The sequence below is a fragment of the Nicotiana tabacum genome, chromosome 8 (assembly GCF_000715075.1).
Source record: "Nicotiana tabacum cultivar K326 chromosome 8, ASM71507v2, whole genome shotgun sequence".
Lineage (NCBI taxonomy): Eukaryota > Viridiplantae > Streptophyta > Magnoliopsida > Solanales > Solanaceae > Nicotiana > Nicotiana tabacum.
This window is the reverse complement of record NC_134087.1, coordinates 202,958,373-202,983,391: the sequence shown is the minus strand read 5'-3', so window position 1 is coordinate 202,983,391 and position 25,019 is coordinate 202,958,373. Positions and strand designations below refer to the sequence as shown.

General features: G+C 37.0%; 2 protein-coding genes across 2 annotated transcripts; both read left to right on the top strand.

Annotated features, from left to right (window-relative positions):
* Positions 1-17,533: 17,533 nt before the first annotated feature.
* LOC142163498 (zinc finger BED domain-containing protein DAYSLEEPER-like) lies at positions 17,534-18,059 on the top strand. The gene is made up of 2 exons (XM_075220791.1): positions 17,534-17,966; positions 18,049-18,059. Exons 1-2 carry the CDS (start codon positions 17,534-17,536, stop codon positions 18,057-18,059), a joined length of 444 nt encoding a protein of 147 aa, XP_075076892.1.
* A 5,807-nt stretch (positions 18,060-23,866) lies between these two features.
* LOC142161719 (putative pre-mRNA-splicing factor ATP-dependent RNA helicase DEAH2) lies at positions 23,867-24,847 on the top strand. The gene is made up of 3 exons (XM_075220790.1): positions 23,867-23,878; positions 24,168-24,355; positions 24,442-24,847. The coding sequence occupies exons 1-3, from the start codon at positions 23,867-23,869 to the stop codon at positions 24,845-24,847; spliced, it is 606 nt and encodes a 201-aa protein (XP_075076891.1).
* Positions 24,848-25,019: the final 172 nt, after the last annotated feature.

Sequence of the window (25,019 nt, the reverse complement as noted above, 5' to 3'; positions counted from 1 at the left end):
TTTTAATAAAAGCAAACAATATACACACAGTATATGCGCAAAGTACATAATTTCTAACAAAATCTCGTTGTTGGACTACACATTATATATAACCTTGTAACTGTATATTACCTTATGAGCTCAAAATATTGGGAAATTTTCATAACTATGCAATGATAAACAAAACATTACATATTATAGCACAAAACTACTACTACTACTTACCATATGATGACTGAAAGAATCTTACGTTATGTAGCAACATTTATCGAAAAATAGACCCCTCGCTTTAGCCTAATAAGAAGATGAATCATGAAAGTATCGAGAAGGAGATTACGTCAAATTTTTGTTTATGGGAAAGAGAAAAAGGACCAAATTAATAATGGATATCATAAATGATAAGGATGGAAATTGGATATTTTTTACACTATATAGCGGAGGAGTTAATGTTATTGATTGACATTAGGAGTGGCAAACGGGCGGGTAGGATTGCATATGGTTCGGTTGAAAACGGGTAATAAAAAACGGATAAATTATCCGACTCCACCCATATTTAATACGGATAAAAAACGGATTAACCGACGGATAATATGGTCATATTATCCATGACTTCTTGCATATGATCATTTTTGGAAGAATTTTTAGTCTCCCTAACTTGAGGAACCCCAATTTGAGGCTTTACAAATGTAAAAGTTAGACCCATTATTTATCTATTGGTTAACGTTGGTTATCCATTTTCTAAATGGATATTATGGTTATTATCCATATTTGACCCGTTTTCTAAAACTTCATTATCCAACCCATTTTTTAGTGGATGATATGGGTGATTAACTATTTTCTTTTAACCATTTTGCCACCCTTAATTGACAAGTATCCCTAAATAGTGGGATATAGACTTTGAAGGGTGAGAGCCATATTTACACTATATCAGCAATACAGCCATATTCAAGATTACAGCTTTAAAATTCTACTTTTCATTCTTAAACTCTGACACAATCAAATAAGTTTACGTAAATTGAAATGGAAGGATAGTTATCTTTTCACTCCACCTTCCCTTGGTACTTGTTTACTATAATAATTATGCCTCAATCTCAATTAAGTTGTATCAGTTATATTAATCATCAGTCACTATATTACTCTATCTATGCTCATGTCATGCAAATATTATGAGATACAATGAAATGCATTAGAAGTTCTCACATTTTTTCAACTAATAGGTTTCACCCATATAGATTTTTTTCTTCTCGTGTACCTTATCTTTTCTTCTTAGGTCATAAAAATTGTAGGTCTTTCAAGACAACTTTCTTTTATCTGATTTTAAGTCTACCTTATAATTTATAATACCTTCATTAACCATGGTTTTACACTTATGGACCAGTACATCTCGAGGTCGACATACGATAAAAGCAAATCATCCCAAATGACCTTTCACTTATTTTATCCTTGTTGTACGCTACTTGAATTTTCTAGCAAATGCAATCGTTCTAATCTTATCGGGTTTTATATGACTACACATCTATCTTAACATTCACATCTCTGCAGCATTAATCTTGTGGATACATTGTACTATACATGTAACATATACATCTATAATTTCATTATCTTGGAACAACGAGCCTAAATATCTTAACTTTTGCATTTATCAAGGCAATGCAAAACTCATCTAATTTTATCTCAATTTCACGCTTCTTATGTTTACTAAACTCGCGCGTGCATCCAAAAACCCATTATTTCTATAATATTTCTCCATAGTTCAAACTTTTGGTTGACCTCCTCGTTGGTATCGTAATTAGCGGGAGATCGTCAGCGAATATCATACACTATGAGACCTCAATTTTAGTGTTGTATCGATTAGCTCTTTTATAACTAGGATAAACAAAGTGTGGACTAAATGCTCATTTGCATGCCAGCGATGACTTCATGTGTCCTTTATGAGATTCTTCTTTATTTTTAAATTGGAATCAAGGTGCTTTTTCTCCACTTGTTGGGTATCCTATCACTTCTTAGTATAACATTAAATAACTTGGTAAGTGTTAGTCCATTGACAAAGTTCCTCGGCAGATGTTGGTTGTGACAAGGATTTTCATAATGACCTTGGCATACAATCTAAAAATTAGGGCAACATCATGACGGGCAGCTCGACTATACGGGGTTGACAAACGCACCTTGACGGAGGCAAGGCGCATTTCACATGGATGTGCGGATTGGCATGACAACAATAAGGCAAAGACATTTCAAAGCAGGGGCCAAGACATGACAAGGCAAGGCAAGACAAGACAAGGAATGACACATGCGTGGGCAGATTGATCAAGTTGGGGGCGACTTGACATGAGCAAACAGCTGTGGCAGCAGTCATGTGCGGCTAAGTCATGGGCGACAAGTTGTAGCATTAATATTGGGGTGGAGCAGTGTCAAAAGGCAAAGGTTGTGCGCAATGCCAACCTTGGGCGTGCAGCAGCTGAACAAAACAAGCACATGCAGTGCATAAGCAGCAGTTACAAAGTGTGTTGGGCACATGACAGCACAATTGAGCGGTTACAACTGCCACATCCAAGCATGGCTGATCATGGGGCTAAATGGATGCACGTTTTTAATCATGCCTCTCATGTTTGCCCATCAGTTAGGGCTTGTCAACTAATTGTCTTAGATGTGCCAAGTATAATTGGGCACCCTGCACTACAAAAATGTGCATAAGGTTGTCCCAAAGGGAAGAACTTAGTCTTGTAGAAAAATATTAGCCAAAAACGTTTAAGTGTAGTTTCTAAGGATGGAAAATCATTTTAGGGAAGGGAACTAGGGTGTTCTTTGTTCTTGGCCATAAGGATGACTTTATTGTGTTCTTGTATTCGCATATAATATGAGGTAGGAAGAGATTCCTGAAATTTCATGTGTGCCTTTACTTTACTTGCTACCTGAATTTTATTCTAAGTCCCAAATATCCTAAAATAATTCTAAGTGTTGGAAAGGTTGAAGTCAAGGCTGGGCTTGACTGTCACACGATGGTGAACCTCGGGCAGTTTTCGGACTGACATAAATCACTTTTGTGACAACTGGTATCAGAGCGTGGCTGGATCGGGGCGAACATGATGTTCAGTGGTTGAATTTCGTGAAAGATGGCCGGTGGTAATGCAGAACTAAGGGAAAATGTTGTTGCATTGGAAGCACTCGTCGGAACTGTTGATAGTGAATTTTTTTTTTACTATTATGACTCGTCTTGCCTATCTTGAGGCAGAGATGAATAGGCTGAGCCAAGAGTGCATAGATCTGAAAGCAAAAAATGGGTTGTTGCATCGTGTTGTTGACAATGATGATGTACAACATAGGGCAGATCGTACCAAGGTCAAAATACTTGAGCCTAAAGAGTTTAATGGTGCAAGGAGTGCCAAGAAACTCAAAACTTTTTTTATGGGATATGGAGCAGTACTTTCAGGCTGCCCATGTGCGAAATGATGATAAGGTTACCATTACAACTATGTACTTGGTGGACGATGCAAATCTTTAGTGGTGGATGTATGTGACAGATGATGCAAGTGTTGGTAGGACGAAGATTAACTCTTGGGAATGACTGAAGAAAGAGTTGAAGGATCAATTCTTTCCTAGCAATGCAGGCTGGATTGCTAGAGAACATTTGGAAAAGCTGAAACAAGCTGGAATGATTAGGGATTATGTCAAAGATTTCAGCTCTTTGATGCTGGATATAAGCAACATGTCTGAGGAAGACAAACTATATAGTTTCTTGTACGGGTTGCAGTCGTGGGCGCAGATAGAACTCCGAAGGCAGAACATGAAAGACCTTTCTAGTGTCATCATTGTTGCGGATGCTTTGGGTGATTTCCAGTTGGGGCATGAATATTCTGATTTTTCTACCACGTCAAAGTCTAAAATGGGAACAAGGACAAGACAAAAGAGTGGAGAAAAAATGGGAATGACAGGGGAAATGTTGTTGAGGGGAATGATAATGGAAAGGAAAATTAATGAGCTGGACCTTTGACAAACAAGGAACAAAACAACAAGTTTGATGGTTGTTTTATTTGTAAAGGATAACACGTGGTGAGGGATTGTTCAAAACTTGAATGACTTAAAACTTTGTTTGTTGATGAAAAAGGTGGAGATGAGCCTAACGAGGAAGATCATGAGCAGGAGATGACATATTTAGGGCCTATGATGGTGCTGAAAAATGCGGAAACTGCTTCGTCGAGGACGCCGAATTCTTCGGGTGGGGATGGTTTGTTAGCCCCTTGAAAACGTTCCTCGATAAATGTGGGTTGTAACAAGGATTTTTATGATGGTCTTGTCACACAACCTAAAAATTAGGGCAATATCATGACAGAAAACTCGACATGACGGACTATGCGGGGTTGATAAACGCACCTTGACAGAGGCAAGGCACATTTCACATGGATGTGCGGATTGGCATGACAATGGCAAGGCGACAAGTTGTTGCATAGACATTGCGGTAGAGCAGTGTCAAAGGGCAAGGCTTGGCACAATGCCAGCCTTGGGCGTGCAACAGTTGGCCAAAACAAGCACATGCAGTGCACAAGCAGTGGTTGTGAGCACCTAATTTTTGACTATATTTAAAATTTTCATCACTTTTTAGTATGTAAATATTTTCTAAGTCTAATCTTGATATTTTAGCCTTTATTTCACTTTTAGTAGGTTTATTTGATCAAATTAAAAAAAAAACTACAAAAAAGAGTTACATTTTTAGAGTACTAATTTTATTTTTCATTTACAAAGAAAGAAAAGTTTTAAAAAATATAGTTTTATTTAGTTTAGTGCTATTTTTAAGTTAGAGGCTTTAAATAAATGAATATTGAGTATGTAATACTTTTACCTTACTATTTTTAATTTAGTAGGAATAGATTCTATTTTATTTATTGATTTGTTATCTTTTAAGAGAAAATCAAAAGGAAAAATTGAGATCTAATGGAAAATCCCCACCTTGCATAACTAATTTGATTCCAACCCCCACTATTCTCACTCTCACGTGATAATACATAAAGTTGGCACCTAGGATCCTCTCTTTCTTCTAACAAAAAGGGCATTCTAAGAGTCCAAAGAAATGAGAGAGAGGAACGAAAAATAATAGAGAAACGACAACCTTGACATCTTCTTTCAGCAACAAAAAAAAACGCCAAAACCCTCCCATTTTTGAGAACCCAGTAGCCATTTCCCCTCCCTATCTTCTTCATCTCTTTCTCAAAACCAAGAGAACACAAAAAAAAAAAAGAATCGAGAAAGGGGTGAAAAGGGAGTGACGAGAAACAGAAGGGAAAGGAACAAATAGAGCAAATAGCAGTAGCCTTTCTCTTCCTTCATAAAAAGTGCTGGTTTTCCACCATTTAAACGATGTCAATATATCTTTACGGACTCCATGAAAATGCAGTTGGCGATATGGCGATGCATGCTAGGGTTTTCTTGAAGACATTTCTTAGTCTCTCGTTTGAGACATAACACAATAAAGCCGGTCACACAAAGGAGCTGATTAGTGGCACATAGTAGTTGCCACGTGGAAGAATCTGAACCATTGGACATTTTCAATCTCAACCGTCCAAGACGGTTGTACCCCACTAAAATAATTCTATGTATATATTAAGTTATTTAGGCGGTCATATATTGTGTATAAATACAGGTACTTGTACAGTTAGTGGACAATAATAGAAAATTACAACTTGGGATATTTTGTTCTCTAAAATATCTAGAAGCTTCCTATAATTTTCACATGGTATTAGAGCTAGATCTTTCGATCTAGATTTTGTTTGTTCAACGATAATTTGTCAATCTTTCTGGATTTATTATCCAGTTTCATTTGAATTCACTGGATTCTACTCCAATTTCTATGTCAAATCCTGTTTCGCTGGATTCTGCAGCGATTTCTGTAATTTCAGGTATAATTTCTAATTCTGAATCTGCGATCGTGACTCCAATGGAGAAAATTAATTGTGATCATCCATATTATTTGTATGCTTCTGATTCCCCTGGTATGGCACTTGTATCTCCTCCTTTTGATGATCTGGATATGAAGGATGGAGAAAATCAGTGTTAATTGCATTATCGGCAAATAATAAACTGGGTTTCATTGATGAAACCCTACCTAGACCTAAGGATGGAGCACCAGAACTTAAATACTAGATTAGATGCAACGATATGGTGTTTGCATGGCTGCTTAATTCTATGACAGTTGAAATTAGGTCAAGTATAATTCACTCTAAATCAGCGAGGATTTTATGGAAATAGTTGGAGGACAAGTATGGTCAATCTAATCTCGTACAATCATTTAAATTGCAAAAACAATTGTTAGAAATTGTGTAAGGATCAAGTAATATTGTAATATATTTTAACAAAATGAAAGCTATATGGGATGAAATAGAGCTGATTGATTTTAGGGTTGTATGTATTTGTGTAGACTGTAAATGTGGCTCACTTGAGAAAAATCATGCTATTGAAGAGAGACAAAAATTGGTTTAGTTTTTAATGGGGTTAAATGAGACATATACTAGAATTAGAGGAAGTATAATGATGATGCACCCTTCCCCTACTATTGACAGAGCATATTACTTACTTTTACAAGAAGAGAGACAGAGGAGTATACAAAATATTGCCCAATATCCTAGTGAATCTAGTTCTTTTGTTGTGCCTGGGCAGCATTTTGGTCAAAGTAGGCAGAAATCTAATATGAATGTAGGAAATTGACTAATTTATTATAGAAGCAATCAGGAAAATAGAAAGACTTTCTTCTGTAACTACTGCAAGAAAGCAAGGCATACCATTGAGAGATGCGTCAAGCTTCATGTCTATCCACAAAATTCTAAACCTGCAACCAACAAACAGCCCAAATATCATTCTTCAGCTCAAGGGACTGCAATATTCTCTGAAGAAACTACAGGGCAGATGAATACAAGTGAAAATGAAGCTACAATTGGAATTACTCAAAATCAACTTGCTCAATTAATGGAAATACTTCAACAGGTCAAAGTTGGCCAATATAGTGCATCATCTTCTAACACTTAGGCAATTGCCAACTGTGCTGGTATATTCCTACCTCATTCTGCTTCTTTTCCTAAGCCTACCAAAACTCATTTATGGATCATTGACTCTGGAGCATTTGAACACATGAATTTTGATCTTGCCATTATGACTAATGTCACACTCCTTGCTAAACCTATCAATGTTACTTTGCCTAATTCTCAAAGAGTTAAAGTCACTCATGCTGGTCAAGTCACTGTTCATCCCCAATTGACCTTACACACAGTCCTATTTGTACCAGATTTTAAGCTCAACTTAATTTCTGTACACAGACTTTGTAAACATTTCATTCTATCCTTACTTTTAGTGATTCTTCCTGTTTCTTGCAGGGCCTTTCTTTTAGGAGGACACGAGTTCTTGGTGACATTCAGGCTGGATTGTATCTTCTTCATTCCACTCATCAAGTTGCAGAGTCTTCTGCTTCCCTGCACACAAAAAATAAGACTTTAGTCACTCCTTTTACTAAATTTGCTACTTTACCTTCAGTATCTAGTTCCAATGTTTATATGTTTACTTCTCCTTTTTCTTGCACAAAATTGTGGCATATTAGATTGGGGCATTTGCCTCCATCCAGTATAAAATACATTCCTAGTTGTATGCAACACAATTCTAATGTGACTGATTTTTCTTGTACTGTTTGTCCAATGGCCAGACAACATAAATTGCCTTTTCCTACTAGCATCAGCTCTTCTTCACATGCTTTTGAATTGATTCACATAGATACCGGGGTCCTTACAAGAATTCCACTCATGATAGTTTTAAGTATTTCCTTACAATAGTAGATGACTATAGTAGAGGTACTTGGACTTATTTGTTAAGTACTAAAAGTAATGTTTTCACTATTCTACAGTTTTTCATTTCCATGGTTAAAACCCAATTTAATACCAAAATTAAAAAGATTAGGTTATACAATGCCTTTGAAATAGGTAGTAGCATTGTTGCCACTGCTTATGTTCTTTATAAAGGCATTATTCATCAGACTTCCTGTGTTGCCACCCCTCAACAGAATGGGGTTGTTGAGCAGAAGCACAAACACCTTTTGGAAACATGTAGGGCTTTGCTATTTCAGTCTCAAGTCCCATTTGTTACTGGGGTGAATGTCTCTTGACTGTTACCTTTCTAATAAACAGGTTTCCTACTAAACTTCTTGACTATAAAAATCCTTATGAGGTTCTATTTCATAAGGCTCCTAACTATACTTTTCTCCGCAGTTTTGGTTGCCTATGTTTTGCCTCTACTTTATCCCACCATAGAGGTAAACTTGATCCTAGAGCTGATGCTTGCATCTTTCTTGATTATCCTTATGGTAAGAAGGGTTATAAACTACTCAATATTCATACTCGCAAACTCTTTGTCTCCAGAAATGTTGTCTTTCATGAAACTATATTCCCATTTTCCTTTTTACAAGATCAGCCTCCACCTCTATTTCCTATCTCTCCCTCTTCATGTGATCCTATACCTATTTCTCCTACTACATTTTTTTCTCCACCTTCTCCTGTTACCTCTCCTAGTTCTCCCTCTTCATCTACTCCTGCTAGCCAATGTACTCCTTCTATTATCTCTCCCTCTTCTGTTTCTTCTTTTCTTTCTCATAATCCCCATTCTGATTCTCCTATTACTTCTTCTCCTACCTTTCACACAGCTCTGCGCAGGTCTTTTAGGGAGCATAAGGCTCCTGCCTATCTAGTTGATTATGTTTGTAGAGTTGTTCATCTTACTGATGTCTCCACCTCCTGCTTTCTTTATCTCGTACTTACACAACATCTTTCTTTTGCTACTCTATCTCCTTCCATCCAGAAACTCCTAAGCATCTTACCTTGGGTTCATGAGCCTAATTCATATTCTGAGGCAACTTCACACCCAGATTGGCAAGAAGCTATGGGTAAGGAAATTAATGCTCTATTAGCCAATGAGACTTGGGAAGTTATTCCTTTACTTGTTGGGAGGAAATCCATCCTTTGTAAATGGTTTTATAAGGTGAAGTTGAAGTCTGATGGGAGTGTAGAGAGGTTGAAAGCTCGACTTGTTATTAGAGGTGATACACAATGTGAAGGTATTGATTTTACGGAGACTTTCTCCCCTATGGTCAAGATGACCACTATTCGATGCATTTTAGCTTTGGCAGTTAAGACAGGTTGGGGTTTGTATCAATTAGATGTTAATAATGCGTTTTTACATGGTAATTTACATGAGGAGGTTTATATAAAATTTCAGGCTAGGATTACTCCTCATGCTCCTAATATGGTTTGTCGTTTAAAGAAATCTCTCTATGGTCTTCGTCAAGCCTCATAATAGTGGTATGCTCGCCTCACTACTGCTCTCAATTTTAAAGGTTTCAGTCATTCCCTGAATGATTACTCCCTATTTTATAAGAAATCTGGGGATTCTATTTTATTTGATGGCTGTGTATATTGATGATATACTTCTTACCGGCAATAATATGGTAGAATTAGATGATTTAAAATTATTTCTAGATGCTGAATTCAAAATCAAAGACTTAGGGAACTTATCTTATTTTCTAGGAATGGAGGTTCTTCGTGTGTCTTCTGGGCTCATCCTGACTCAGCGCAAATTTGCCCTTGAGCTTCTTTCTGAATTCGATTGCCTTGGCCTGACCACTGCCTCTTCCCCTATAGATCCTTCCATTAAGCTGCATGCTGATGATGGTACTCTTCTTCTTGACCCTACTGTGTATTGTCGCCTTTTGGGGAAATTGAATTTTTTGACACATACTCGCCCAGATTTGAGCTTTGCCGTTCAGCACTTGAGTCAATTTATGCAGGCCCTGCGTGATTCTCATTTATCTGTTGCTTTCCACTGCCTTCGTTATCTGTTGCTTGACCCTGGCATGGGCTTGTTCATGTCTGCTGCCCCATCTCTTGATTTGTTGGCTTTTTGCGACTCCGATTGGGGTTCTTGCCCGGACTCTCACCATTCTATTAGTGAGTTCTTTATCAACCTTGGTAGTTTCCCTGTTTCATGGAAATCCAAGAAACAACTGTTTGTTTCCCTTTCATCCGCTGAAGCTAAATATAGATCTATGTGTCGGCTGGTCGCTGAGCTAACTTGGCTTGTTCGTCTGCTTAATGACCTTTCTATTCCACCATCCATGCTGGTTCCCCTTTACTTTGATAGTCAGACGACGATTCACATTGCCAAAAATTCGGTCTTTCATGAACGCATGAAGCATGTGGATCTTGATTGCCACTTCGTGCGTCAACAGTTTTAGGCTGGTTTGATTTCCTTAACTTTTGTTCCCTTGCACTCACAGCTAGCCGACGTCTTCACCAAACCCCTTTCTGGTCCGCTTCATCGTTCTTTGTTAGGCAAGCTGAGGGTTTATTTTTCACCCTCCACCTTACGGGGGGAGGGGGAGAGGGGGGGTGTTGGCGATATGGGTGATGCAGGCTAGGGTTTTCTTGAAGACATTTCTTAGTCTCTCATTTGAGACCTTACACAATAAAGTCAGTCACACAAAGGAGTTGATAAGTGGCACATAGTAGTTGCCACGTGGAAGAATCCGAACCATTGGACATTTTCAATCTTAACCATCTAAGACAGTTGTACCCCAGTAAAATAAGTCTGTGTACATATAAAGTTAGTTAGGCAGTTGGATACAATGTATAAATACATGTACTTGTACAGTTAGTGAACAATAATAGAAAATTACAACTTGTGATATTTTGCTCTCTAAAATGTCTAGAAGTTTCCTATAATTTTCACAACAGCTATGTAGCAGGTCCAAAACCTCATTGCTTCACCCCAAACCACTGAAATCATCCTTAAACTCACCCCAAAATCAGCTCAAAAAGCATCCAAGAACTTCATAAAATTCAGTTCCGTCCGCCACCATAAACTTCGTCAAAAACCCATCTCTGTTTCCAAGCAAAAACAGCCATGAAATTAACCTCAAACCCACCTTTTCTTCATAAAAAATTGCTGCCTAACAATCACATTGTTTCAGCAACATGTAACTAGCCCCAAACCACCCTATTTCAGCTCCAAAGCCACTCTAAAAAATGCAAGCCCTTACCATTAAAACATGCTAATTTCAGTCGAGTGAGGTTTTAAATTTTGGGATTCGAAGTTCTCCTTGCCAACGAGCCTCGAATTTCTGACGACTCGATAGAGTTGCCAAAGCGTCCATGGTCTGCTGAGTGCTAAATTCCATTCCTGTTTAATTAAGGTCAGTTTCTTTTTAACTTCTAAATTTGGATCTTCATTTTGGAGTTCATCTTGACTGGTCCGTGTGAAGCTTGAATAAAGTGAGGCCTTATTAATATGGTTTTGAATATCTGATTTGCTCTTTGGTTTTGATAGCTTTATATTCTAATTTTGAATACTCTGCTTATTTTCTTTGGGAAATAGTTAAAATATCTATAATTTGGGTTCCCCTTTTGTTTGTTAGTTGATTTGAAAAAAAAATTAGCAATACAAACAAAGTTTGTTGTCTCATGAGACGTGCGCCGTTGGGATTTTAGGTAATATTAAAATTTGATATTGGCTGTCACACCTCCTTTTTGCGCGCCTACCCTGAAGGATTAATGCGTGAAGGAGTTTTTCCAATTTAAGTGACATTATTCGAAATGAGATTATTTATTTATTTCAGAGTCGCCACTTGGGAAAGGTTTGGCTTTTGGTGTCCCCAAGTCACCGGTTTATCTTGAATCCCAAATCGAGGAAATTTTCGACTTTCCAAATGAAGTCTGCGAACCAGAAATTCTAAGTAAGGAATTCTGTTGACCCGAGGGAAGGTGTTAGGCACCCACGGATCCCGTGGTTCTAGCACGGTCGCTTAAATTGTTATAATGGCTAAATATCTGATTTTAATACATGTTATAACTTGTGTGCTTTTATTAGGTTTAAACCGCTTTTATTATAATTTTTTTAATAGAATTGCAACGTCGTGAAAATGCATCTCGAACCACGTCACAATCAATGCACTCGTGGTTGTTAATACATTCCGATTTCGTTGAGATTTGGATTTGGGTCACATAAATGCGCACCCGAATTGAAGAATGTAATTTAATTAAAAATCGCGCCTAAAAAGTCTAACGCGTTATTATCTTTGAGGAAGGCCGCAAAAATTCGCTAAACGGCTCATCCCAAATTCTAAGTATTTTATTATGACCAATTATTGAGGGCCCCGCAATTTGCATTTTTGTTTGGCAAGGCACGCCTCATTTTTGTTTTAAAAGGATCGACCTATAATGACTATATTTTCTATTTCGTTCGTCTCTATAATGAAAGAAAAAGAGTTCTAACTTATTTACATGCTCACGAGTTATTATAGTTGAGTTTCGAAAGTGAGTCGTTAAATCTGAAAACGATACAATAAGAGCAGTCGGTTAACAATTATGGGCCCAGGTCCGATGTATAAGGGGTAAAACTGGACCTGTGCCATCCTTATTCAGATGTTGGGCTTAGCTAAATGATTCTACACATGTTCAAACTTTAAGAATCCGAAATGAAAGTGATACCTAATGAAACCCGTTTTTAACGAATTTAGATGAGCAAGTTGTTAACTAAAATAGTTTGAACTATTGAGTAATCAACCTAAGGCCTGATGTGTATTTGGAACATGCTGTTTAGTCGAACAAATTGAGCTAGCAGAATGTTACAACTACACTATTAGTCCTTTTAAACTAAAAACCTACGGGGAAGAAGTTTACAACTTAAACTGCTATAGGATAGTGCCCATGTTATACATAACCAACAACTACCTGATTCTAGTGAAGGCAACTAGCTAACATATATACAACCGAGATGCAGTATATAACCAGAGTTTACATGGGCAGCGCATAGAATGTTCTAAGTACAAACAGTAAAAGAAAGAAAAGACTACATTAAACTACAACTTCAAATCTTTCCCATTTTTGCATTCATGCTTCGAGTAGCTTACAAAATGAACCAGTGTATCAGTTTGTGTACCTGGTATTTGGAAAACAAGGAAAGAAGATGAAGATCAGTAGAAGCAGCAGTAGTGTAAATACACAGCAACAACAGGTTCAACAATATAGCAAAACCAGTAATGACCAGTAGAATAACCCAGTAACAGATTGAAAACCAGCAGTACCAGAATGCAATCGCAGTCAAAGCAGAAGAGAGACGGATCCAAGACGCAGTAGTTTACTGATTTTTAAATAACACTCAAGGAAAAGCAGCCTGAAATTATTCAAGTAAAAGTTCAGCTTGTTTTTCTCTCTTTGCTCTCAAATTCTGATTTCTTAAAATTCAGTCAACTCTCTAAACTTTTTCCTCTATCTTCCTGCACTATGTAAAAATGACTCTATTTATAACCAAGAGTCTTGTCTTGAACCACTAACCCGAAATATTCCCATAATTGCATGTCTTGCCCCCACTACTTAATGTTTTTCTTATTTAAATCCCTTGTTCCTCATGCATACATGTTTTGTCCCCCACTATATTAAACAAATACATTATTCCCACCCCATTATGTCTTGTCCCCCACCATGTACTAGTGTAATATTATTAATGCCTAGTGGACGGACCACTCAGATTAAATAATTATTCAAATTTTCAATTCCAAAAATACACCTCCGAACTTACTGAAATTACCATTTTACCCCTGAAAATACTGCAATTTACCATTCTACCCCCATCAGTTATAACCAATTCGCCTAATCAATTCTAACCAAAATACAACAGCTATAACCAATTCATCTAACCAATTAACCACACTAATAATCAAACTCTGAATGAACGAACTCACTAAACAAAGTCCTAATGGAACAAGATTCATGAATTAACAACAGAGTTAGATTCATATTAGAACAAACTTAATGGAACAAGCAAGAAGATTTCAATCACTAAACTTGATCATCAATCGAACTTCAAATTAAATCTAACAATATTACAACCAAGATAAAGGATTCAAGTGATTAAACTAACACACTTCTATATTAAAACTAAACAAGAACAAATGCATAAAAACAAACTGAAGAAATAATCAAGAAATGACAACAAACGAACAAAGAAAAGAATCAAACATATACTGATTTCAGATCCGAGAATATCAAACAAAATACGGACAGAACTGAAACTTAAACCAACTAACCGTATCGGAACAAACGACGAACTCTAACGGAAACAAATCTACCTGGAAACTTTGAAACTAAAAATAAACTCGAATCTGCCCAAAAAATAACTCGACGAGTAGGAACGCAGCAGTGGCGATGCCGGTTCGTTTGTTTTGACAAGAAGAAGAACGAAGCAGTAGCAGCAACGCTGCTCAACTGGACGGGCGATGGAGGCGACGATGCTCATTTGGACGTGACGATCGAGCTGTGGTCGTTCGTGGCTGGAGCTCGAAGCAGTGGCAGCCACGGTCGTCGAGCAAGCAATGGCAGCCATGGCGACGAGGCGAAGACGAAGCAGAAGATGAAACAGCAGGGATGGCTGCTGGAGCTTGACGAAGCTGGTTGTGTTAGAGAGGTCAGGGGTCGTTTGGACGAAACTGGACGAAGCAGCAGCAACAACGCTGCGTTTTGGTCGACGACGAGGGTGGCTGTGTTGTGTGTGTGTTGCTCTCTGTGTGTGTGTATGTGGAGGATGAATGAGATGACGGGAGAGGGGCAACCATGGGAGGTAGGAGTGGGCATAAAATTCGAAAAATCGAATTCCGAACCGAACCAAATTAATTTAGTATTTCGGTTTCGGTTTTTTCGGTATTTCTGTCTAATTCGGTACTTGAATTTCGGTATTTCGGTTCGGTTTTCGGTTTTATAATTGAATTATTTCGGTAAACCAAAATACCGAAATTTGGTAATATTAATACAGCCCAAACCCCAAAGCCCCAAACCCAATTACCTATTTTATTTGACTTTGGGCCACAACCCACACGCCCATACCCAGGCCCAGCTGCGCCCCAAACCCAATTCTACCTTAGACATTTTCCCAACACTCAACAGTCCAACACTCAGAGTTTTGGTGTTAATACACTTGGGGTCTAGGGCTGGGAGTCGGAGATATCATCGAGAATTCGAGATCGAGATAGGGTATTAGGGTTTGCAGTTTGCTTACTGTTTCAGCCTTCGGTGCTTAGGAGATATCATCGAGAATGGGAAGAAGAAGAAGACGAGAATCGACTGCGATTCTAGGATATCAGTCTGCGAGTTGAGTTACGACCAGTCGACATTCGAGCTCGAGTCTCATCTCATCTTCACCGGTTAACTTCACTACTTTTGTAAGTTTTGTAAGTCTCATCTCATTCTCATGATCTCATCCCAATACTCGACTACTCTCTGAGGTTTTTGTTGAGATTTAATTTCTGATTTTCTACATCAAACTATTTTAGGGTTATAGGCGGCGATTTCCAGCTCGATTCGATTCCGGGCAAACGAAGTGTCGAAGACGCTGCTGTCCTGTTCCAGTCTTCCGAGATCGATTCAATTTCAATTTCAAAGGTATGTTTCGCTTTCTTTTGGTTGTATTGCTTATTGAATGAACTGATGTTCTGAGCTTTTCCCTTTAGTAGGAAAATATCATCTGTATCACGTTCATACTCTTTCTTTTGGTTGTATTACCTTGTTTAGGTCTGATTTTTTGAACTTTACCATATCATATTCATATGAGCAACTAACAATAGCAGACTCCTCTCTTTGAAAATCATGAAATACAGTATCTTCTAGTATGTTGGCTTCTAGAATTTCAAGAAAAGATTTAGTCACTCTCTTAGCTTCTCAGCTGAGCTGGAGTTCTCAATGGTGTTACATCAGCTCTATTGTCACAATTATGATTGATGTAATCAAGACCTTAGAAACTATCAAGAATAATGTTTCTACAGCAAATTCTAAGTTACAGGAAATTGTTATTGATATTCAAAAAGTTAGAAAATGATAATACTTGAAGATAACTAAATACCACTGAAAATGCTAATCCTAGACTTATAATGTGCACACATAAGAAAACTCATGTTACTTTGGTAGCAAGGTAGATAATACTTGTATTTGTTTAATTTTGTAAGGTAGCAAGGTACTTAATTTGTTGATTGTTATTGATAGCAAGGTAGTTATTAGTTAATTTGTTGATTGTTAATTTATGTTTATATTTGTTTAATTTTGTATAGATGGAAGATACAAGTAAAGTAAGTGATGTTGGTTCTACTGAAAGTTTACCTATTACGGTAGATAGTAACACCAACACCATTGATAGTGAAGATTCCAAGAAAAGGAAAGCAATGCAACCTAGGTCTGACGTTTGGAACCATTTTGATAAATTTGAGGTTAATGGGGTTGGGAAAGCACGGTGTCGATATTGTAAACAAGCTTATGCTGCTAATTCATCTAAGAATGGAACAACAGGATTGAAGAATCATTTGCTTAGATGCAAAGAATATCCACTTAAAATTGCAGAAGATAATAGTCAAACAAAGATAAATTTTCAATCTTGCCAAAATGATGAAGGATCAATTTGGAAATTTGATCAAAAAGTGGTTAGGAGGGCCTTAATTGAGATGATAGTTACTGATGAACTGCCATTTAGCTTTGTAGAAAATGAAGACTTTAAAAAGTTTATGAGAAAAACTCAACCACTATTTCGTATTCCTTTTCGTAGAACAATAACAAGGAACTGTTATGAAGTTTACGGTGAATTGAGGCAAAATCTAAAAAGTTCTTTTAGAGAAGCACAACCAAAAATTTGCCTAACAACAGACACTTGGACTTCATTACAAAGAATAAATTATATATGTTTGACAGCCCACTTCATTGATAGGGATTGGAAGTTGCATAAAAGAATACTTAATTTTTGCCCTATCACTAGTCATAAGGGTGAAGAGATGGCTAAAGCTATTAGGGATTGTTTGCTTGAATGGAAATTAGACAAGGTTTTCACTATTACTGTGGACAATGCTTCTTCAAATGATGTAACTGTCAAAGAATTGTCTAAACAGTTAGATATGTGGAAAACTAATATGATGAGTGGTAAACATCTTCATGTGAGATGCATGGCTCATATACTAAATCTAATTGTGCAAGATGGTTTGAAAGAACTTGATGCTTCTGTGACACGTGTTAGAAATATTGTGAGGTATGTGAGATCTTCGCCTGCAAGGACCTTAAAGTTTAAACAGTGTTGTGCACATGTAAAGGTAGAATGTACCAAAACGTTGTGTTTGGATGTTCCTACCAGGTGGAATTCCACCTATTTGATGTTGGATACAACACAACAATTTGAAAAAGCCTTTGACAAGTTGCATCTTTTTGATGATGGATTTTCTGCATATCAATGTTCTCATCTTTGTGAAGATGGTGGTAATGCAGGTCCTCTTGAATCTGATGATTGGGTGAATGTGAGGAATGTGATAGTGTTTCTTGCAAGATTTCACGAGCTAACTAAAAAAGTTTCAGGTTCACGTTATGTCACTTGTAATTCTCATTTTGAGGATGTATCTGAACTTTATTGTCATTTGAAAATGTGTTTAGCTAGTGAGGATGGGCATTTGAGAAAAATGGCTGAGCAAATGCAAGAAAAGTTCAAGAAGTATTGGGGTGAGCCTGAAAAGATGAATAAAATAATTTTTATTGCTTCCGTCTTGGATCCACGTAACAAATTTGAATATGTTGAGGGAGCACTTGAAGAACTTTTTGGGGAGGAAAAAGGGAAGAAAATAAATGTTGAGGTGTATGCTTATATGAATTCTTTGTTTGGAGAGTATCTAATAAAGTATTCAACCGAATCTTGTCCTCAATCTCCATCTAGTTCTACTTCATCTAACAACACATCTAATACACCTAGTGGGAGTGTTATAAGTGTATCAAAAATTAGGACTAAGCTTAGCTTAAAGAAACAAAAGGAAGACAATGGAAGTGGGGGTGCTAAATCGGAGTTGGATAAATACATTAGTGAAGAACAAGAGCCTTTTAGTGAAGAATTTGATATCTTGAGTTGGTGGAAAACACATGCTCCTAGATTTCCTATTCTTTCGGAGTTGGCTCGTGATGTGTTGACAATTCCAATTTCTAGTGTGGCGTCGGAATGCACGTTTAGCACTGGTAGCCGTATTCTTGATTCATTTAGGAGTTCATTGACTACTAAATGTGTGCAAGCTCTTATTTGTGTTCAAGATTGGATTAGAGAAGAGAAGAATCCTATTAGTGTTGAAGAAGACTTGAAGTATCTTGAGGAACTCGAGCTTGGTAGGCTTTAATATTTTGTGTGTATTTTAATTCAAAATAATATATCATGCCTTTTCATTTGTATGACATATTTGGTCGTATTATCTTTAGATATGGAAAATAATGGAAGCACTACTAGCATTGTTTGATGTATAGTTGCAACTTGCATCTTGAGTGGTAAGTTTAATACTCTATTTGTTTGGTGATAATGATATACTTAATAGTTTGTAGTTTTGTTTTATTATCATCAAACTATAATATTCTAACATATGATTTATATTTTTTTTAGGTTCAAGTTCAAGTGCAATCATGCCCCGTGCTACTGCTCAACGCTCCGATATTTGGGAATACTTTGTGGTGAAAGAAGATAACGGAGAAGTTCGCGAGTTTGATTGCAGATCCGGCGTGCAAGTTTGCATCTGCAGTTGCCAGATTGTGAAGTTGTTGTCTGCAGACTGCAGTTTGGATTGCAGTTTAGCATCTGCAGACTGCAGTTGTGCAAGTTAGCATCTGCAGTTTAACTGTTTAACAGTTTTAAGTGTTCAGCTGCCATGTGTTTAAGTTTGGACTGTGTTTTTAACTTTTTATTGCACTGTGAGTGTTAAGTGTTAACTATTAAGTTGATTGCCAGATCTAGCGTGCAAGTTTGCATCTGCAGTTGCCAGATTGTGAAGTTGTTGTCTGCAGAATAATATATTATTCTTGTTTCAGGCTTTCAGCCATGAGCCATGTGCAGTTGTGCACATTGTGCAAAGTGCAAACACTTTAGAATTTCGATTGTGCAAACACTGCATTTGTTGGACTGTGTTTTTATTGCACTGGGTTAATGTGTTTAGCATTTGCAGACTGCAGTTGTGCAAGTTAGCATCTGCAGTTTAACTGTTTAACAGTTTAAGTGTTCAGCTGCCATGTGTTTAAGTTTGGACTGTGTTTTTATTGCACTGTGAGTGTTAAGTGTTAACTATTAAGTTGATTGCCAGATCTGGCGTGCAAGTTTGCATCTGCAGTTGCCAGATTGTGAAGTTGTTGTCTGCAGAATAATATGTTATTCTTGTTTCAGGCTTTCAGCCATGAGCCATGTGCAGTTGTGCAAAGTGCAAACACTTTAGAATTTCGATTGTGAAAACTGAAAACACTACATTTGTGATTCCTCTTCCAAGTTCCAATTGTGCATGACTGCATGTGCAGTTGTGCACTGTTAGGTTAGGCGTTAGCATTTAACAATTTAGCATTGATTATTCAATATTCATTGATTGTTAAACCGAAACCGTACCGAACCAAAATAGTAAATACCGAACCGTACCGAAATATTTTGGTATGGTATTTGGTATACACAATTGATAAACCGAATACTGAAATACCGAACCGAAATTCTTACATACCGAACCGAAATACCGAACGCCCACCCCTAATGGGAGGGGAGCTTTGGGAGATTTGGAGAAGAAGAGGGAAAGAGAGGGGTGCGAGTGGTTTGTTAGGTTTAGGGTTAGGGAAATGAAAAAATGAAAAATGAAGAAAGGGGTTGGATCTTTGGGGTTATGGACTGGGTCGACCCGGTTTGAAATGGACCGGGTCGTAGGGGAAGGCTGGGTATTTGGTTTAAAATTTGAAGAAAAGGCCCAATCCGATTTCTTCTATTTTTGTTCTTTTCTATTTATTCAATTTCCTAATTAATAAAGCTAAAAGTGCTAAGATTAAATTATAAAACCCAAAATTATCTCAAAATACTAATTAACTCCTAATAACAATTAACACACAATTAAATAGCAATTAACGATAAAATCACACAATTTGGACGTTAAATGCTAAAAATGCAAAATACATATTTTTATGATTTTTTTTCATTTTGTAAAACAAATTTAATTACTCCTAATTGTAGAATTAAATATTAAATGCAAATGCGACATATTTTTATATTGTTTATTAATATAACAAATAAACATGCACAGACAAAAATACAAATAATTATCCAAAAAATGCCACAAAAATTCAAAAATTGCACACAAAGGAAAATTATTTTATTTTAAATTTTTTGGGAGTAATTCTCATATAGGAAAAAAATCACGTGCTCACATTGGCTGAATTTTGCAAGAAACTAGATCAATTGTGTTGAATCCAAACATGGCCTAAGTGTCAATAAGGCTATAAACTAGCCCATTTTTCCATAATTAATTTACCTTATTTTTTCCACAATGACTTCCATACTCTTATGGCCTCACAATAATCTCAAATTAGTTTTTAAGGAAATAAATCGAGGTATGCATTCGCGCAACTTCGGCCAAACTTTTTTGATAGTAATAATGCGTGATAAATTGTGTACACGTACGTATGGCGTGATTCTTGACGCACCAAACTAAAACGAGTATACGTACGCATAACTCGTCTTAAGATAATTCTTTAAATACGAGTTATCAAGTAATTAGTAGCGGTAAAGGTAAAATAAACATAGGTCCTAAAATGAGTAATTAGATAAAATAAGCCAAGTATAAATTGCTAAGCGACCGGGCTAAAATCACGGAATTCGAAAGTGCCTAACACCTTCTCCTGGGTTAACTGAATTTCTTACCCGGTCTTTTGATTTCGCAGACTTTAAACAGAGTCAAATTTTCCCCGATTTGGTATTTAAAATAAACTGGTGACGTGGGACACCATAAAATTATCCCAAGTAGCGACTCATAAATAAATAATCCCATTTTGATTAATGTCACTTAAATTGAAAACACTCCTTATATCCCCCTCGGGAAAAAGGAGGTGTGACAGTGGTTACAAAGTGTGCTGGACACATGACAGTGCAGTTAAGTGGTTACAACTGCCACATCCAAGCATGTCTGATTACGGGGCTAAGTGGATGCACGTTTTTAATCATGTCTGTCATGTTTGCCTATCAGTTGGGGCTTGTCAACTGATTGTCGTAGATGTTGCCAAGTGTAATTGGGAAGCCTGCACTATAAAAACGTGCATAAGGCTGTCCCAAAGGGTAGAACTTAGTCTTGTGGTAAAGTGTTAACCAAAAACGTTTAAGTGTAATTCCTAAGGGTGCGAAATCGTTTGGGGGAAGGTAACTAGGGTGTTCTTTGTTCTTGGCCATAGGATTGACTTTATTGTGTTCTTATATTCACATATATTGTGTTCTTATACGAGTAGAGATTTCTATAAATTTCGTATGTGCCTCTACTTTACTTGTTGCCTGAATTTTACTCTAAGTCCCAAATGTCCTAAAATAATTCTAAGTGTTGGAAAGGTTGAAGTCAAGGCTAAGCTTGACTGCTGCACAATGGTGAACCTTGGGCAATTTTCGGACGGACATAAATTACCCTTTTGGCATTAAGATCCTACTCCAACTTCTTCGAGACACTTCCAAACCTTTATGTGTTGCCATCTAGACCACAAGCCTTTCTAATCCTCATTATTAGCATCTTTTACCTTCGCTAGCCTAATTTGACGAGAGTAGTTAAACTTTCTATTGTGCACATATATTTGGAGATCTGAAATGTCCCTACTAAAAAAATATTATTCCCCGACCGAAATTTTTGCCTGAATATTAGGCGGTCGCTAATATGACTAAATTTGTAATTTGAAGTCAAAAAATGATTGTAATTTCATTATTTATTTTTTTAAAATAATATCGACTGTTATTCCGATTAAGCAGTGAAAAAATAATGCGGGAATTTCCCGCCTTCACATTTGTAAGCCATTCAGTCGGAAAGTCAAAAAAAATAAAATATGTTAGACCAAAAAAAAGTGATAGTGGGAAATATAAACTTTAAACAAAAATATGGCGATCGTCGGAACCCGAATTAACCATTAGAGAACAGACCTATTTCCCTAATTTCTTCCGTCGATTTTCTCTCTCTATATCCTTTCCCTCTCCAATTTCTCTCACTCCACCTATCGACTGACGGCGGCAGACGGTGGTTAACGACGGCGGGTGTCGTTGCGCAGATCTGTGAAATCCCATCTTCTTGGTTAGTTTCTCCCATTCTTATCACCTAGAAACTTTGTGGGTATAGTCATCTAGTGATGTTTCGAACTCTTGTTTCTTAAGAGGCTTTACTGATTTAGAAGTATTTGATTGGGATTTTGGTGGGGTAAGTGAAAAAGAAGATTTTGGAATGGGAAGAGATGAGAAAAATTTGCTAGGGTTTGAAGAATTGGACAGAAACCTCTTATTCGTGGAAGAATGTTCATCTTGTACTACCTTTTAGGGTTCTTTCTTGCATAATTCCGTTCCCATTGTATATTCAATAGTTTTCTTTTCTTTTAGAGTTTTTTGTTTGTTTGTTTTCTCTTTCATTTTGGTTTAGCGTTGGTGGTAGATTGTTAATCGGCATTAGATTAAATATAGTGCAATGTTATTATCTCCTTTGATTTATGTACTTATTCTGTTATATCATTTGATTTAACTAATTTTATCGAGTTTTAACTTTTGTCTACTCTATATATGGATGGGTAGTCAAGTCGTTTTTTACTTGATTTCCTCTAAATTAAGGGAATTATAAATCTTTAGATAGATCAAATGACCAGCCCTTTTATTGCTATAAATTTTAGATAATTTCTGGTGGATTTGATATTAAACTGAAGCTGTATTGGACTGTATTCTAAAGCGCTTTATTATAATCATAATTGTTGTTGTTGTTGTTGTTGTTGTTGTTGCCACCCTATATTTGGACATAGTCTTGAAACATGTTTCAAACAATCAAGAAGAGCACTCTTAGCATTTTACATTCATGAGTCATTAGTATACAAATAGCCAAAATAATTTTCTTTTTTAAGTAAAAACTTTTTGGAGGAGAAGCTAGTTGTATCCACACTATCCACATTTAGGAAAACATCTTTGAGCAACTTTATAAAATAGTAGTTGTTTTGGTTATAGTATTCAGGGATATAGTTCCAGAAAACAACCTTGCTTGAGAAGCTAGTTGTATTATGTCCTGTATGTTTGTTCGATTTGTTGGGTTTTCAATAAAGAGATGTTGTGTATGGCATCACTGTATGAACCAAGAGTCTGTTTGGTGACTCAATTAAGTCCAATCTTGTTCTTATCCAGTTTGAAGTAAGTTAGAGCAACTGTATCAAGCCTATTCATAAGCATATGCCAATTAGATATTGTTATGATGCTAGAAGGCAGCACACAATCTTCTTCTTTTTCCACATCTTAGTAAATGAAGGTATGGTAGAATTAATAAGGAAAGGAAAAGAAAAAGGTTAAATTAATGAGGCGTAAGAGGTTGTCCTTGGAGGGCCAACGGAGAGGTAGGGGCAGGCTGAAAAAGTATTGGGGAGAGGTGATTAGGCAAGATATGACATTACTCCAACTTACTGAGGATATGACCATGGATATGAGGGTTAGGTAATCATGCTTTGTCTTTGTTTTGTTACAGCAGCTATAGTACACCACTTAATGTCTTTCGTGTATTTTTCGTTTTTATAGACTTCTGTTATTACTTGTTGTTGCCTTCGCTTTAGTTTTCAAATTGCACCGCCTAGTGTTAGTTTTGTGTTTTCGCTTGGTTTGCATGCCATTGCCCCCTTCCTTTTTATCTTTCCTGAGCCGAGAGTCTACCAGAAACAACCTCTCTACCTTTAAATGTAAGGGTAAGGTTTGCGTACACACTACCCTCCCCAGACCCCACTTGTGGGAATGCATTGTTTTTTTATTGTTGTTGTTGTTGTTGTTGTTGTATAACTCTCTGTCTCTCTTCCCCTCTCTAGTTATCGAAATGAAGCAGAAGGTGTGCCTCGACGAGTCTATTTTGATTAACAAGTGGACTCGGAGACCCTTCTCACACCGATACCACCAACTTTCGGAAAAGAGGAAACGACTTCCGATCTGGGAGAGCAAGAAACATTTCATCTCTGAATTCGGTAGGAACCAAGTAGTCATTTTGGTTTCTCCTAGCGAAAGTGGCAAAAACACTTAGGTTTGGCTATTGTTTCAATTCCATTTTTGATTTCTAGTTGTTAAGAATTGGGAAATTTCACAGTGAAGTGAGCATTCCTTTTTTGTTTTTTGTATTACAGATTGGGAAGTACATACTAGAAGAAATAAAGGTGGATGAAAATGTAAAGACACTAACTGCATGTACTCAGCCGCGGAAGATAGCTGAATTATCTCGTCAAGTTGCTGAAGAGATGGATGTTGTACTTGGGGAAGAAGTTGGATATAGAACTTGGTTTGAAGACTGTACTAGTGGAACAACTATCTTGGGGTATGTACATACATTTTTTTTTGGAACTTTCTTAATTCAGATACACACTTACAAATTTGTATTCCCCTTTGGCAGGTACTTATCAGATTGCGTCCTTTGAAGGAAGCAATAGATGACCCACTGTTGGAAAAATACCAAGTTATAATTCTAGACGAAGTTCATGAAAGGAGTTTGGTCGCAGATGCTCTATTGGGGTATCTTAATATAGTTTTGAAAAAAAGACCGGACCTCAAGCTGGTGGTTATGGGTGCCACACTTGAGGTTGATAAGTTTCAGAGTTACTTTGATGGTGCAGCTATAGTGGAAGCTCCCGGAAGGTTTAATCCAGTGCAAATAGTCTACATGCAAGACCCAATTGAAGACTATATTGAAGCTGCCATCTTGATTGTGCTGCAGATACATTTGAGTGAACCTCCTGGCGGCATTCTTGTTTTCCTTATGGGAGAAGATGAGATAGAATATGTTTGTCAAGAAATTACAAGGCGAGTGTAAAGCCGGAAACATTTTCCTGGTTGTGTGCGTCCAGCACATTGTGCTCTCCAGTGGGCACTTCCCTTGGAAATAGGAGACACCAACAAAGATTCAATATTGTTCCTTTGGGTTAAAAATCTTTTGCTTTGCCAATCCCGAGTCAACCACATAAACAACGCCATCAATTGTGAAG

Coding starts and splice junctions, on each gene's coding strand:
- LOC142163498 (XM_075220791.1), top strand. CDS start 17,534: ATGAATAAAATAATTTTTATTGCTTCCGTCTTGGATCCACGTAACAAA.
- LOC142161719 (XM_075220790.1), top strand. Junction 24,356..24,441: donor AGTGGAACAACTATCTTGGG/GTATGTACATAC, acceptor GGTACTTATCAG/ATTGCGTCCTTTGAAGGAAG.